Source organism: Lepidothrix coronata, unplaced genomic scaffold (assembly GCF_001604755.1).
Source record: "Lepidothrix coronata isolate B3197 unplaced genomic scaffold, Lepidothrix_coronata-1.0 Scaffold10, whole genome shotgun sequence".
NCBI classification, from domain to species: domain Eukaryota; kingdom Metazoa; phylum Chordata; class Aves; order Passeriformes; family Pipridae; genus Lepidothrix; species Lepidothrix coronata.
In genome coordinates, this window is record NW_016690190.1 from 723,723 (window position 1) to 739,891 (window position 16,169).

The following is a 16,169-nucleotide window of genomic DNA, read 5'->3' on the forward strand; positions in this document are numbered from 1 at the left end:
CATACAAAGAAGCCAGCAGTCCATTTTACTAAGTACATAGTCTTCAAATTTTTCAGAAATCAATTTTCTAGCAGGGAAAAATCAGACCCTCATCCCCAAATTCTGACATACTGAAATGAGCACTACACGTTCATATCATTTTAGATTCAATTTGAATAAGCTTATTATTCAAAACTGACAACTGTTAAGCATGTTTTGGACCAGAAATTTAGAACCTCCAAATAACCTACTACCCCATCAAATCATCCTTTTCAAGTCACTGGGAGAATGATTTTAGCCAGCCTCATGTTTACAGAGCAGACAGAATGAAAAAAAGCCATCCTGAATACAGACATTTGTAACACTGCATTTTGCTAGGACAAAAGATGTCACTTTGTATGGAGATACACAAATAACAGGAGTGTTATGGTTTGGTGCACCCTCAATCACATAAAAGTAGCAGTTCTTATAGCCAAGTTACTCTCAAGCCATTAAAAACTACAATACCTTGTGATCATTTTGATCCTTGACTTCCCTGAAGAATCTGATGTCTTTGATAAGTCTGGATTTGATATGTTCATCATACATGAACTGGCTAAAAATATAAAACTTTTTCCTCAAAAATTGGTAAGTGAAGTTTACCTAGAGGACAAAAAGAAAAAAACCAGTCATATCAAAAAAGTTAGCAAAGTAACAAACACATCTAACAGCCTTTTTTCAGAAGATGCCTGAGTACCTTGTACCATAAATTCTCAGCATATTTTTTTAATTTCACTGGTTTAAAAGAATAAAGAAAACCATTCTCCTAGAAGGTCTACTCTCTTTCAGGAAAGGCAGAGAGATCAAGGGACAAGTTCACTATTTCAGTCGATGACATAACCATTAGTTTGTCTGGAATATCCTGTAACTGTCCTTTTGAAGTAACACAAACATTTCAAGTTGAAATGGGCAGACATGCTCAACTTCTTCAGTCAAGGCACAGAATCTGCATAACCTCCTGACACACCTTTTTCACTTCCTCAAAGTTTTCTAAAACACTTTCCCCTAAGGCAGAAGTACATTTCTACCCTACATATTTAATGCTTCTCTATCTGCATAAATAAGCTTACTCACAATCAGAAGTGAATAATTCTACATTACCAGGAAATGTAAAAGCACTTGAGAAACTGAAGCCCCCACTCTCAGAAGAATAGTGCAAAAAACCATTAAAACCTTATTTGTCTAATAATTTCCACTTTGAAAGTAATGACTTGAGAGTGGGTTCACTATTTCAGCAAGGTTCTTTTTTTTTTTTTTTTTTTGATAGGGCCAGAAGAATAGAAAAAAAGAAAACAGCAAAGAGGTAAAAGTTAAGCAGCAGACTGGAAAGCATCAACCTGAAAATATCTTTGGCACTGTATGGAGACTATCACATTATTAAAACTGAACAATGACAAACTATTAAGAGATGCAGGATTTTGGAGGCTTTCATGCACAATTAAAAAAAATAATCCGACAACAGTGCAAAAGATACTCACTGTTGTGTTCATGATTCCTGTTCCATGAGTTCGAATTGAATTAGCAATGTGCCGGATATTGATGGTGTTCAAGTGTTTGTTATTACTTGTTCTTTCAATGAAGATCTGGGAGGCACAGAGGGAAAAAGAAAGTTAATTACTCGAAACTGGTTCTGTGATATATTATCAATCTAAGTAGCACATATTCTGTTTCTGAAAGCAGCTGATAACTGGTGATTAGGGAAAGAACCAAAGAAATGCAGCATGCACAAACCTTATCTGGTAGGTTCTTCCAATTTTTACAGAGCTGTGACTCAACAATTCCAAGGCAGATGTTCCACTCAGACTCCCGTATTTATTGAGACTATATCTGACATTAAGTGGCCTAAACTCTTTTGACACCTGTTTGTACTTTTGGCCCCACTATTTACCATGGCAACAAGTTCCACTACTGAACTTTGTGCTGTGAGAAAAAGTACTTCCTTTTCTTTAAGAAAGCTGCTCATTTTTGTGGTGGGCCCCTCATTCTCACACTGTGAGAAACCCCACAGGTTTGTTCCCTGTAGATGTTCTCCATGTCATTCACTGCTTCATCTCTCCAATAACACGTTTTCAGATACCCATTTTACAAGTTCAAAAATCACATATTTAGTATGTATGTCCTCCTAGAGCAGTCAATTATCCTTGCTGCCTTGTAGATTCACTGGAAAATTGACATGGAGTGATCCACTGGCACACCATATCCAAAATATGCTTACACAACATTCTCCAAGACCATGCTACAGTATCCATAAAGACATTTTTCTAGAGCAGCAGTAGCCATTTTACAGCTTGTCACTGTGTATATTCAGCCTAGGTTTTCCTTACATGTATACTACTCTACATTTCTCAACCCCTTCAAACTGGAGCCAAATGCCAGGAAAAGGATGGGATATACCTTACCTGATTATTCAGATTGTAGAGGTAGCGGGACACAAAAACATGAATATTTCTCATTATTTCCAAAACATCCAGACCCTGAAACAACATTATTTATTGAGAATTACTATGATAAAGTAATGATACTATGATAAAGAACATGTCTAACCACTAAGGTGCAAAAATACTACTTTTTTATTGTTACTTGAAGATGTTTTAGGAAGCAATGTTTTCCTTTGCAAAATGAAGAATCTCTTAATTTTTGTTCAGTGTCTGCAAGATAATGCTTAGAGGAGATAAAGCAACTCAGCCCACATTTTAACATTTACACTTCTGCCTGTTTTTTTCCAGCTTCTCCTGAAAGTAAGGAATCCCTCAAGTTTATTCCACAAGGCCCAATTATAAAAAAAAATTTGGCTGTTCTCAGATTCCAAATGGAATCTTGCCTTAGAGATTTCTACAGACATATAGATGTCTACAGAGACATAAGCAACTATGTACTTTTTTATATTGTTTTGCCCAACCTGTCTAGGAGACTGAAGTTTTCTATTTACAATACAAATTTTGCAGTTGTTTTGCTTGAAGGAGTCCATTCATTATCAATGTGCAGGGAGAGGATGCTATTTAAATTATACACCCTATTTCCAGTTGTGCCATGGATTTTATCAGGATTTTCCTGGGGCTGGAGGGTTATGGAGTGTGAGCTGTCTTTGTTTTGAAGTAAAGCTTATATCAGAATGAAGGTTATGAAACCAATGTTGTGAAATTATTTAATTTTTTATAACAATGTGTTGGCCAAATATTGTCAATAGAAAGCCAGACCCAGAAACGGAAACTGATCTACAGCACTTTTGTACCAAAAAGCAGCTAGAATTGTTAGTTCTGTGCCCTCCTTCAACTTAGGAAGACACAGTCATCATGAACATTAGAAAAAAAAAAAAGGCGATATTTCTACGAGCTTTCACCAATGTGCTAATCCAAACGAGGGAATGAAGCCAACTGCCAAATGTGTCCAAGATACTAAAACTCTTAAAAGGAAGTCTTCAGAAATATGCAATTTGTAGACCCTATAAAAGTGAATACATTCACCATTAACTTGATGACACTGTAACTTTATTCTGTATGTAACCATGTTTAGCAGTTTTGAGGGGGCTGTAAGTCACTCTCCTATTAGTCTAAGCACAAGTGTCCCAAAGTCCTCAATGTCCAGCCTGTGAAACAGTTTCTCTTGATGATCACTAAGGCAAAGCTGCTGAGAAGCAAGCAGTAAACCAAGGAAAAGACACACCATGCAAAGGTCATTCCAGACTTGTGACAGTTTTATTTCAGATGCATTGCTTGTCAAATTGCTGACACTGAATCTTCAAGAAAACATTCTCTGACTGCATATTTGACTCAATTCATTAAATCTTATGTTAAAAAATGAATCACACAAATCCAACATGAAATGAACTGATATTGGTGTGATCTCCTAAAGTAAGTAAAGATCCTGTCTCACAAGTCAACCAGAAACTAAAGGTCACTTTTTCCAAACAGTTCTCTATTCTTGGGTACTTTAATTTCAATCAGTCCTTCGAACAGCTAGCTAGTGTGACAGTGGAATGGAACAGATTATACCCTGTTGGCACTGTACCTGTTCCAGAGTCTGGCTGGGAAGATGTGCCTCAGTCATACTTAAACCATAGCGCTGCGTTGCCAGGTTTCTCATTTCACTGTAGGTGGCCCAGTCATGAAGAGCTACGGTCGTTAAGTTGTAGAAGGTCTTGTCCAAATAGTGGGTTACATATGCTGTAAACACATAGAAGGATGAACTAAAATAATACCACCTATTTACTTAGGGAAGTGTGGAAAAAAGTGAAGAGATATACTAAGCCAAAGTATAACAGAGATGAAAATAATAGAAGAAAACATGTAACTCCTCACCTTTTATGTCAATGAATCGATTGAAAAAACGTATGGGGTTCAGAAAGAAGAAGTGAGCTAGATCCTTCATACCAACTCTGAAGGGGTTTCTGTCATCCAGCTTTAGGTGTGTATGAACTGATAAGCGTAGGTCCTTCTCTATCTCTTTACACAATTTGTCCAGCAAGTGCTATTAAGGAAAGTTAGGAAAAAAGAAAACGAACACAAACCACAAAACAAAACCAAAAAAGTCATATTCAGTATCCACTTACAATGCTGTGTTAGCAGAATCAAAATTTCTCTCCACAGATATGTGGACTGACTAAACTACTGACAACAGCTTTGCCTTGGCAGAGCCACACAGGTCCAAGCAAATCAACACTTGGGAGCCAGAAGGATATTTATTTCCTGTGTTTTTGTTCTAGTACACTATAGCAAGAAGAACCTATACAGCTCAGAAAAGGCAAAGGTTTAACTACCTAGTGCCATATTTTGCATGACTAAAATTTCCATGTAGGAGTTTAACGAAATTTAAACTTAAGTATTCTCACTTCTCATCTTAAGGGGAACTAAGCTGAGGGCTGTCTATCTAAATAGTAAGACCTAATTCAGTGAGGAAGAGTCTTGCAATAAGCAATTTGGCCTGAATGTCTGAAGAATATGTAATGTTTGGTTTTGAACTAGTCAAATAAAAACAGTGGTTCAAAAGTTAAAAATCAGGATTAAGGAAATGCAAATTTGCATTTTCTTTCTGTCAAACCTTCTTCATAATTCTAGACAATAATTCACTCAAGAGGCCATCTACATTTGCAGACCGTTCACTACTAAAAGCCATGCATACTAAAAACAGTAGCACTTATCTTAAGCATTCATTCAAGCAGAAGCTAATCTGACAAAAAGCACTCCTGTCTGCACAGTCAAATCTGTAACTGAGGTTTTGCTAACTCACGTAATTCAGGGAGCATTATTTCCATGTTCCCAGCCAACAGATACCATTAACAACAGGTCTTAAATAACTGAAATCATCAGTCAAACTGAACACTTTCTTATTTATTAAAATACTTCACATCAATCTCAAAGTTCTCTGTGCTATTTTTATTGATCATATCAGGTTTGGTATAGTAGATGCTAGCCTGTAAAGATATTCCAAGCTTAGTGGAATATCTTAGTCTTTAGTTTCCAATCACAGCAAATTACCTCATTGAGCACTTCCATGATTTCTTTGTCATAGCATTCCAGAAGCACCTCATAAGATTCCAGGTGTCTTGCATGCATCATAGCAGGCACACAGTCCCGTAGTGCACTAAACATATACTGAAAAAAAATATTATGCTTAACAGACATGTCACCAGCATCTCAAATAATATTCAAAGCTAACAAAAATCAAAACCACTAGTCTTCCCATTTTTATTAAAAATGGACTTCATAAACCCTACTAAAGTTTCCTGTCCTTAATTGTACATCTGAAGTATTTAGTTGCCATTGATTTGCTGACTGGAAGATCATATTTTTTAGCTATTTCACCAGAAATTATTTGCACTATATTCATTTAAGTACTGTAACTGACCATGGCATGTACAACTCTGGAACAGATGATTGATTTTTATCAGGATTATCAAGCTAAAGCATGATTCATTTCTGCAGCAAACAGATAATATTTCAATGAGGGGAGGAGAGATGAGGGGTGGAAAAAGCTACAGGACAACTATTCCACACAGAATCACTGAACATAGTGATATGTGCTTTAGAAATATGTAACCACAATGAGGAACAAAGGCTTTTAGTGTTCAAGTCTGGCAAAGAGTGTTCATTTCAAATTAGAATGAATGAAGAGAGGAACAAAGACAGACAGACACACAGGGACCCAGAGTTAATAATAGCAACCCACGATTTTTAGAGCAATCTAACAGATATATTTAGAACAAAGATTGCTTTTATAACCTCCAGATTGAGAAGAAATGTTTGCTTTGGGAGCAGCCTGGTTTTAACTTTTTTTTTTTTTGAGCTTTTCCTTTAAGAGCTTTAGTCTAAGCTTTACCCTCTCTTCATGTGAATCTCTCCCACAACAGTGGCTTGTTAAACTAACATTATTACTCACATGTAGTCTAGCAGAATCAACTGCATTCTCATACACATCATCCAAATAGATTGGAAAGACTGCTCGATGCCAGTATAAGAAACAACAGTCGCATTGTGCTCGAACTCTAGAATATAAGATTACTTATTAGACACAGAACTGGGAGAAACCATTCTTCTAACACAGTGATAGTTATTTTAGTGTGTTTAAACTAAAGATGACTGCTTTTCATGTCGAAGTTTTACACAGTTAATGTTCCAGATGAGCTGTCCTCCCAAAGAAAGTTCTTTAATAACAAGAACTTTTTATTTCTTGTTTCCCACTAGCCTATTTATAAATAAAAGCTACCTGCTTTAGAAAAAAGGTTCACTGGGCCTCACTCAGCAAAATCCTAAATAACTATTTTGTTATTACATGCAATTAGTAGCCTAGAGGTCAAATGTATCTTGTTGGTTTCTACTGTAAGTCAAAGGAGTAACAGGCCTCTCCTGATACAACCTGTGAACACTTATGCCAGGACTTTAACTGATGAGTCATCCACTGAAGATGTTTGTCTCTCTCCATAAAATATGCATGGAACCCAGATATCCACCTGGCTTTCAAATGGCCAACATTATGTAACTTGAGTGTCCACTGAAACTACAGCAGCAGTAAAACATGGTGTGACATCTCCCAAACAGACTGGTACTAACTCATAAATTTTGGGTTTGAGTTAGGAGGAAGACGTCAGCTTATCATAAAGCCGAGTCATCCAAGGAAGTGACAGAATTTCTGAACAATGACAGAAGTGAATTACCTAATGGGCAACAGTTAGGTAAAATATGACTTGCCCAAAGACTAGAGCTTCAGTGTTAACTCTGAAATTTTTTTCTGTCCATCCCTGGGTCTACAAAACATGCAAAAATCACCACTAGCAGGCAGTGACCAGATTTTGCCATTCACACAGTGAAGATCCAGCTCCCCCAGAGACACTACACTGCCTTCTATATACTACATGCCACTGCTTACCGCTCTGTAAGTTCACTGATCAAGTCTAGTTTTTTCAGAACTAACTGGAGGGGAATGAGTTCTTCATCTTTAAAGGTCTTCTGTGGAAATGAAGAAAAAAAAAAAGGCAAAATAAAAAATAAACACAAGATCACAAGACTACATTTCTTTATAAGACACTACAACAAACAAGTAAAGGGCTAGAACAGTCATGGCACTTACCATCTGTGTTCCCACACTTAGTGCAAGGGAAACAATCAGTCGCCTCTGTTTTGTACTTGGCCCATTGAGGGTATTCTCAGCCAACACCAAAGCAGAGAGGACATCCAGGCGCTGCTCACTGTACTTTTTATCAGAAATTACTCTTTTCTTGATGACAGAAAGACAAAGAAATTCAGAGAAAAGTTACCTAAGCCCAAAAGTAACAGCTTACTACTTATTTCCAAAGCTTGTGGACTTGTCATAAATTATTTCTGCAAACAAATTATGTTTTGTGAACAGAGCTCACTGAATCCAGATTCACTCACTCCATCAGTTCAGCAATATTGCCTACCTATACCGTTGGAATACGTGCAGTTCAGCGTGAACATAGGTCCTACAGTACACAAACACTGTGCAAGCTGCATGCAACTGCATGCCAATTTTAGTTCTAAGGAACATGTAATTTAAATTTTTAATCAGCAACTCTCTGTTGTTGGTAACAAAATCCAGCTTGCAGCTGAAAAGCCACAAGGTGTACAAACATGGTAATAACTACAGCTTGCAATTTTCTACAAATTTTAATTTACCAGAAAGATTAGGTGACCATATTTGCATGAAAAAATGAAGGGAACCAAGTCTTCTGGCCAAGAAGTTGAAGTCACAGATGTATTTGTGAGTAGCAGTGTAACTCAGAAAAGGTACACTTTCATTAAAGAGTTAAAGAAAACATCTTTCAATTCTAAGTGTACTCAACATGAAGCTCCCAACCCTACCTGCTATATACCTTAGACTTTACACCACTTAGAAACAAAGTGGAGCAGATAAAGGGTAGTACTGATGGATTCTTTCACTTACCAACAACTACCTTTTACATATTTTCTGATAAGTAGTCAAAACATCAAGAATTGGTCACCTATGGGTTCTCTTTATCCTTCAATACACCAGTCTTAGCATATTTCTATGCATTTAGAAATAACTGTCATGTAATTACAGATATAATTTGAAAAGGTTATGAAACTTATCCACACATATGTGAACTGTTTGAAGATATAGTTTTTCTTAGTAGCTTTGAAGCCTTGAATTGCTTCAGTTCATGCTACTCCTGCTAAGTATATACATATTTTTTTTAGAAGCACAACTATTTTTTTTGTTACCCTAAAAAAATACAGAGAAGCCAGATACATAAATTGAGATAACAGCCAAAGAAATGGGAAATTCTATAGTTGCAATGGTAACAATAGTATACATCCTTTGTAATTCTGCTACTGATTGTGATGAAAGAATAAAAACAATCAGTAATATATCAGAACAGGAATACTAAAAATCTCATTTTCCTATTTGCCCTGAATTCTGAAATTCAAGATGATAAGCAAAGGAAGCCATTTTATCCCACAGTGAAACAGTGAATATATGTCCACACTAGACTCCTGTAAGCCATCATGTACTGCTACTTTGCCAAGCAAAGATTTAAATAACAGCCTGTTTGCTTAGACCTGCAACAGATTGTTTTATGAGTGTGCATCAGAAAAGAAGTAAGCAAAGGTCGGTTTGTGAAAATCACTAGAAATAAAAAACAAAAAGAACACAAGAGGAAGGACAAGAGATGCAGCAGTTTAGAGTAAGAGGGGAATCATTCTTGGTCAAAAAATAGATAACCACCTATGCTGTACAGTTTTCTGGGATACAGCTCTGAACTTCTGGAAAGTTTATATATCTGTGGATTATGATAGAGAATTACAGTACAAATCTTGAAAAAGTAAGAAAAATACTTTAATTTAAAATTAATATTTTTTAAAATACTTAGCTAGGAAGACTAATTATTAGAACTTGGATTACATACCTTGGCTACAGAAATAGAGTGAAGAGCCTGATACTGCAGATGCTGAGTGATATGTGTCACAGAGTCTGCCACAACCATACTTCTTCGGTAAAACATGTGTTCTATTGCCTGAAGTCAATCCCAAAACACAACAGTTCATGTAGTTACTGAAATTGTTGCCTTTAGAATCTGGCTTTATGCTGGGTGACTAATCCACACAGCAAATACAGACTCTTTCCACTTTGCAATGTACAGTTAGTAGCCGTTGCAATTAACCCTTAGAAACTGAGAAAAATCAAACTGCTCAGGAGCATAAAAATGTTTCAGGACTGATCTAAGGAGTCACTCAACTGGTGAGCAGCTTGGCAGAAAAGAACCTGAGTGTCCTGGTGGACACCAAGTTGAATGTGAGGCAGCAACATGCCCTTGCCACAAAGAAGGCTAATGGTAGTTTTGACTGCATTAGACAACACTTTGCTGACAGGTCGAGGGAGGTGACCCTTCCCCTCTATTCAACATGTCTGGAATGCTGAGTCCAGTTCTGTGTGCCTCCCAATTTTTTTTTAATATGGGATGTGTGATCAATGTTCATTGTAATCTCCTACATGAAATAGTTGTCATCCAGTGACCTACCTTCAGAAGTTCCACAAGTCTGCACAGGGCTTTCACTGAGGTTTTCGTCATAGGTTTTTGCATCGACATGTAAAGATTCATTGTAGTTTTAACGATGGTGCTAAGACTGTATGCGTAAAGAAAACCCTAAAAATAAAATGAATACGAGGGGAGAAAAGAGAAAAATAGTATTTCCACAACATTGTCAATCAAATAAGTCCTCTCTGACAGTCAGCATAACGGACAATTTTTGCCTCTGCACATCAGAGAATCTACCACTCCACTGTATTAAGCAAGCCTGAGATCCCAAAGCTGAATAAAACCCTTTCAATAGCAGACATATGAACTGCCTATGACTCAGTAGATCATCTGATTCTAAAGTCATTCAAATTAAACATAGGTTAGTGCATTAATCACAGAGCCTCAAAGGTGTAATAATTTCAGACCTACTGTAAACCAACCCACCAAACAATTCCCATCCCCCCAAAAAACATCCTATCACTAAAGCAATCTAAACCTTCCAGATTCCGTGGAATAAATACACAGACAGTATTTACACAGTTTTACACTTTTGAAATAGAAATGTCCATCCCACAATAAAGAAACCAACTATTTCCACATCAATATATGCTAAGCTTTTAAATACAATGTTAGTTACATAAACCATGACAAAAACATTATTAAACTTATTCCAAAGAAAAAGCAGTAACAATAAAAAAAGATCAGGAAAAATCTGCAAGCACTGCAGGAAACTCAATTCAGTATGGAACAAAATTTTAAGTCCACTGCAAGTAATTTCAAGGTAAAAACCACAGATCCTAGCACATGTGTGTCTTCAGCTATGGAAGATTCAAGATCATGCTTCTTTCACACACCTCACTGATTTTCTGTCAGGCAGACAGATACATATAAAGCTGGCAAAAAATAAATTCAGAAATAAGATGCATCTTACATTAAGACTACATGCTGTTAGTAGTCTGGTCAAAAGAAAACCAGCTGTCTCTTGCAAAGAACCATCAGTAGGCAAAGCACAATGAAACACAGAACCTTTACTGGGAGTACATATTGTCCTAAATAAAACTAAATTAGACAGTGGTTCAGTCCAACTTAAGTACCTCATGACTCAAAAGGAAAGAAACCCAAAACCTTTACTACAAAGCAAATGAAGCTTTCTTGATTTCCTAAGTCAAGAGAAAAATCCAAAATTTTAGCCATCGAGTATTTAGTCAGATTCCCTTTCTCTACATCCTTTATGGAAAGGCCTTTTATACACAATTCCTTAAAGAGTATCTACTGGGCATTAAAAGTTTTATAAGAATTCCCACACTGTAAATTATACACTGATGATCACAGGACTCCTGTGATTTCCTTTTATGTTCAACTTGCATCAAAACATCAGTTTGCTGCATCACCGCACTAAAAGACTGCACACCTGGATGAAGACATTGCAGCGGTTCGAAAGATCTTCAGAAAACTTTGTCATGCGTTGCTCCTTTGACAAGATAGATTCCATTTTTGTCATCCACGAGCTCACAAAAACATAATATGACTGCATATCTCTGGGGAAGGAAACAAAGAATGTTGCTTGCCTCAAGTAAGAACAGTGTGAAGACTTTCTTTTCTCTTTCCAAAACTTAAAATTCTTGCAAGGGAAACATCTTAACTCTTCAGTCCCCAAAATAACAACTCACCATTCCCAAAAGTATCAGAACCACATACTCATTTACTTTTTAATTCTCTATAGGTAAGGATTAGTCTGCCAATTATATCTGTACAATGAGTCAAAAATCATCTGTCTTTCAAGAGAACAAATGGCCCTCTTAGTAGTACATATACTACACTTCCTTAAATTAAAACAGGAAATAAAACTGTTAGAAAATGCTTTTAAAGACTACACAAAAAAGTCCAACACTGGGTATAAGTTTTTTCATCCAAGTTTGAATTTCTGTTGTGTTATATACACACACATACAAAAGTATAACTTGTCATTACATCAATGTCAGACTGGGCTGCTCTTAAGTAACAAAATTCTACAGAAATTTATCTGCTTGAATTACACTAGTAGTAATTAAACGTTCAAATAGAGTTCACTTTTATAAAACTCTTTATTCCATGCTATTAAATTGCAACACTGCAATACAGCTTATTGCAGCACTTGTAGCAGGAATATATTCAGATCACTGATTCTGTTACCAAAAGTTACACTTTAAAGAGGACTCATACTTAAGGCAATTGTGCAATTATCAAAAGCAGTGCAAGGATTTGTAAAAAAGCAAGAAAACATTACTTGCACTATTCAAATCAGCAGAAGGAAAATGTGGATTTTATTACAATATCCTCAAAATTGTGTGTACAAAGTAAGGCAACAAAGCCTGTGAAGGGTCTAGAGCACAAGTCCTCTGAGGAAGCTGGGGTTGTTCAGCCTGCAGAAAAAGAGGCTCAGGGAAGACATTACTGCTCTCTACAACTGCCTGAATGGAGATTTTAGCAAGGTGACAGTCAGCCTCTTCTCCCAAGTGACAAGACAAGAGGAAATGGCCTCAAGTTGTGCCAGGTGAGGTTTAGATTGGATATTAGGAAAATTTCTTCACCTAAAGGGTTGACAAGCACTGGAACAGGCTGTCTAGGGAAAGGGTTGAGTCACCATCTCTGTAGGTGTTTAAAAGCCACGTAGATGTGGTGCCTGGGGACATGGTTTAGTGGACATGGTGCCTGGGGACATGGTTTAGTGGACATGGTGCCTGGGGACATGGTTTAGTGGTAATGGCTCAGAAGTAATTGGGTTAACAGTTGGACTTGATTATCTTAGAGATCTTTTCCAAGTTAAATGATTCTATGATTCGACAAAATGTCTGTGAATACATAGATTTTTTTTTCAACCTTTTTTTAATCTTAAGTACCACTGCCCAAGACCAGAAGCAAAGCAGCAGTGCAGTTATGCCCCATCCAGGAATTAAAGCCCAAGAAAGACTCAGTCACAGCTCTTGAATCTTTCTGTGGTTGCAGGACGTAAACTAGGAAGAAGTGGATTGAAAAAAAACCAGGGAAGTAGAGAAAATAATCTGTCAGAAACAGGGAAGTAGAGAAAATAATCTGTCAGAGGATCCTGTAGGCAAGGAGTTGCTTTTCCCCCTTCCCTCCTCCCCTCCAACTCAGTTCTGCCAGCTTGCTTATAGGGTTGGAAGACAACATGAAAAATTTAAGTTTTTACTCCTATTCCACAGAACCCAGTTTCCACCTTCTTGTTTTGGTCTGAAACAGAAATCTTAGCCCTGTTATCTTCCTATGCAGTACACTTGTTCTTAACAACTAAAAAAAATTCATCTTATCTTTAAGCATATTTTAGAAGAGAAGGAAGTGAGCTGCAAACTACATGCAGAGCACAAAACAAGAGAAGCTTTTTTCAAATACAGATAATTTCAAAGACCATTAAAAAAGCAATAAAAACAGTTACAAAGAAAGAAATGCTTGCAAAGAAAGTATCCTCACCAAGCAGAGAAAAACTTGATTATAAGCCTACTAGCAACTTACTTCCATAAACACATAGAAAGCAGAGAGCCCTAATAGAAAACAGAGCAGCTCAGGTTACTAGACACTAGTTTAAAATAAGAAGGAACTTGAAAGTATGGAAATAGAAGTAACTAAAAGAAATATTTAGAACTTGCAGGAACATTGTTATTTTGGTGTCATAATACACACTTTTCTGAAAGCATGACATGAAAAGCAGCTTAGTTTTGACTAAAACTTTTTGCAGCAACATTAACACATGCACACATTGCTGCACTGAAGTGGAACAGGTGATTAACACCACTGAGCAACAATATACAACAGGCTAGTACACTGAATGAAGAAACTCAGAAACCCATGGTTTATAACCTCTTTGCCAAACAGCATCATGCAGCAGTATTTAGAAAGCATACTTGGTAAGTGACTGTGCCCTCTGCTGCAGAAAGTTCTCCCTTTGTGTTTTTACTGAATGAATACTTTTCTTGTCCACAAGTTTGGCAGCAGCTGGTATCTTCTGAATCAGAAAGTTGTCAGCAAACCAGATAATGTTAGCTGTTAATGTAATGGCTGGCACCTGTAAAGAAAAAAAAAAGGGGGGGGGAAATACTACCAAGTAGCAATAAACATAATTAACTACAACAAATACTATGTCACCATGCATGTTTCTTATGCCTCTTTTAAGTCAAAACACAGTTTTTTTCTGCATAACTGGTTTTTACAAAGTATTACATTCATGTTAAAAAAAGTTTCTTCACTAGAAGTCCACTAAGGACACTACAGGCAAAGTTATTACCACTCTAAACAGTATTAGAGATTCTAAACAGTATTAGAGAATTAATTATTTTGTAATACCATCCAACATGAAAAAGCCTCAATCACCTTTGGACTTAGAGGTCTTCCAAAAGACATGTTCATAGCCAAGGTCAAAAACCACAGCATTTATTCAGCACCAGAGTACTCATAACTCAAACAGGTTTTTGTCCTCAGTGCCACATTAATCTTGAGAAGAAACATTTTAATGGTAATTTCAAGTTATTTTACCTTACTGCTATGTGAGTACCCAAGTTTTAGACCATCTTTAGAAGAAAATGGCGGAGTTATAAAAAGTAGGAAATTCTCAATTCTGCTTTCTGACATATTTTTTGTAAATTGCGTGTTCTTTCTTTTCCCAAGTCTGTGCTATGCTATGCATCTAAGAAAAGTATCTCCTTCATGACTGAAGATTTATTTCCCCTCTCAATTATTGACAAAACAATAAAGCATTCACCTTTTTACAGACATCCAACAATGACTTGTAAAATTTCTTGTCTACAGTCCGAAAAATCTGAAAATGCAGGACAAAGAGGCCACAGATGCCCACATATTTATCTCTCTGGTCGATTTCTGAAGGTTCACCTGCAGGAACACAGCTTTGGTCAAGTTTACTCCCAGACAAACAATATAAACAATTTTAGAAACAACTAAGCTGGCAGGAAAAGTACGAGCTTGCATTACCAAGTTTGGCTTCAACATTTGCAAAAGCCGTGCGAAGAGTATGAGCAAACTCTTCGGCAAATGTGCTGTTCTTCGACACCGACACTCCACCATTTAAGGAATCAAACTGTTGCTCTATACAGGCCTGAGCAAAAAGGGGAAAAAAAAGCATAATGATAAGGCCATGAATTCTGAACCTCAAAAGAGTACTGGTTTTCAAGAGAAGAGCTCAGTGATTTAAGACTAAACTGAAGTAAGTCAAACTTCTACAGCACGCAGATTTTTAACTATGCTTACATTTTTTAGCATAATAACAGAAAATATTAAAAAACCTCTTATAACTGACATTCAAAACTCCATTTTATTTATTTCTCGTCTCCTTTAAGGAGCATTTTTAAAGAAACCATTTGATGTGCTAGTGCTAAGAAACTAGATGCACATTTTTATTATTACACTATAACTACCCTTTACCTAAACAAGATTATCATGCAAGTCACTTGTAGGATATGGTTTATGACCCTGAAGCATAAAATCACACACTACTGCTGGTGGTTTAAAAAATTACCAAAACCCACACAGAAGTCAAAAAATAGAAACACGTTTCATACTTTCTAAGGATATTAGAGAAGTCTTTAGTGGAACTGCATTTAAACATAATTTTAATGTATTTTTGTTGAGAAGAAGCATTTGCAGCTCAGTAGGGGAAACTTCCTGAGTGAATACCAGTCCAATCCTACTGATGTCTCAAACACACAATGAAGTCTTTGCACTAATGCAACATTAGGGAAATCTAAGATGAAAAATGTGTATCTGGCAGCAATGTCCTTTGAAAGAATAAGCCAACTGTGCTTAATTATTTACCTACAATTTCCCTTTTAAAGGCTTTTACAGAACCCTTCTTCCCTATACCATTTAACCTGCAAGAACTGAACAACTGACTCTGCTTTGACCAAATTCAGCATCATTAATCTCTGCCCACTCTGCCACAACATCCAATTTCAATGTCTCAAATACACACCTTTCTAAAAAAAGATGGCTTCTTGTATGAACACATTTGAGTTAACTGTACTGAAAATGTACTAATCCTGCTCACCCACCTGTGCACTTGCATGTTTCAGGGGTGCACCATTGAAGTGGTTCCCAATGACCTGTCTCATAAGCTAGGAATGAGATGTCACACTTAAATATATTTTAAATG

At 36.6% G+C, this 16,169-nt stretch overlaps 1 protein-coding gene across 6 annotated transcripts in view; it reads right to left on the reverse strand.

Moving 5' to 3' along the window:
• Window positions 1-16,169, reverse strand: part of KIAA1033 (KIAA1033 ortholog) — a 41,584-nt gene that overhangs the window by 11,581 nt on the left and 13,834 nt on the right. For all 6 annotated transcript variants that reach the window (XM_017804771.1, XM_017804773.1, XM_017804772.1 and 3 more), the window contains 15 exons: window positions 14,993-15,116; window positions 14,766-14,893; window positions 13,912-14,072; window positions 11,424-11,550; window positions 10,013-10,138; window positions 9,401-9,508; window positions 7,582-7,728; window positions 7,381-7,460; window positions 6,394-6,499; window positions 5,493-5,609; window positions 4,317-4,485; window positions 4,027-4,181; window positions 2,418-2,492; window positions 1,497-1,601; window positions 487-621 (listed from right to left, as the gene is read on the reverse strand). In XM_017804771.1, the coding sequence (XP_017660260.1) occupies window positions 487-621; window positions 1,497-1,601; window positions 2,418-2,492; window positions 4,027-4,181; window positions 4,317-4,485; window positions 5,493-5,609; window positions 6,394-6,499; window positions 7,381-7,460; window positions 7,582-7,728; window positions 9,401-9,508; window positions 10,013-10,138; window positions 11,424-11,550; window positions 13,912-14,072; window positions 14,766-14,893; window positions 14,993-15,116 (1,863 nt within the window). The remainder of the gene's footprint in view (window positions 1-486; window positions 622-1,496; window positions 1,602-2,417; window positions 2,493-4,026; window positions 4,182-4,316; window positions 4,486-5,492; window positions 5,610-6,393; window positions 6,500-7,380; window positions 7,461-7,581; window positions 7,729-9,400; window positions 9,509-10,012; window positions 10,139-11,423; window positions 11,551-13,911; window positions 14,073-14,765; window positions 14,894-14,992; window positions 15,117-16,169) is intronic.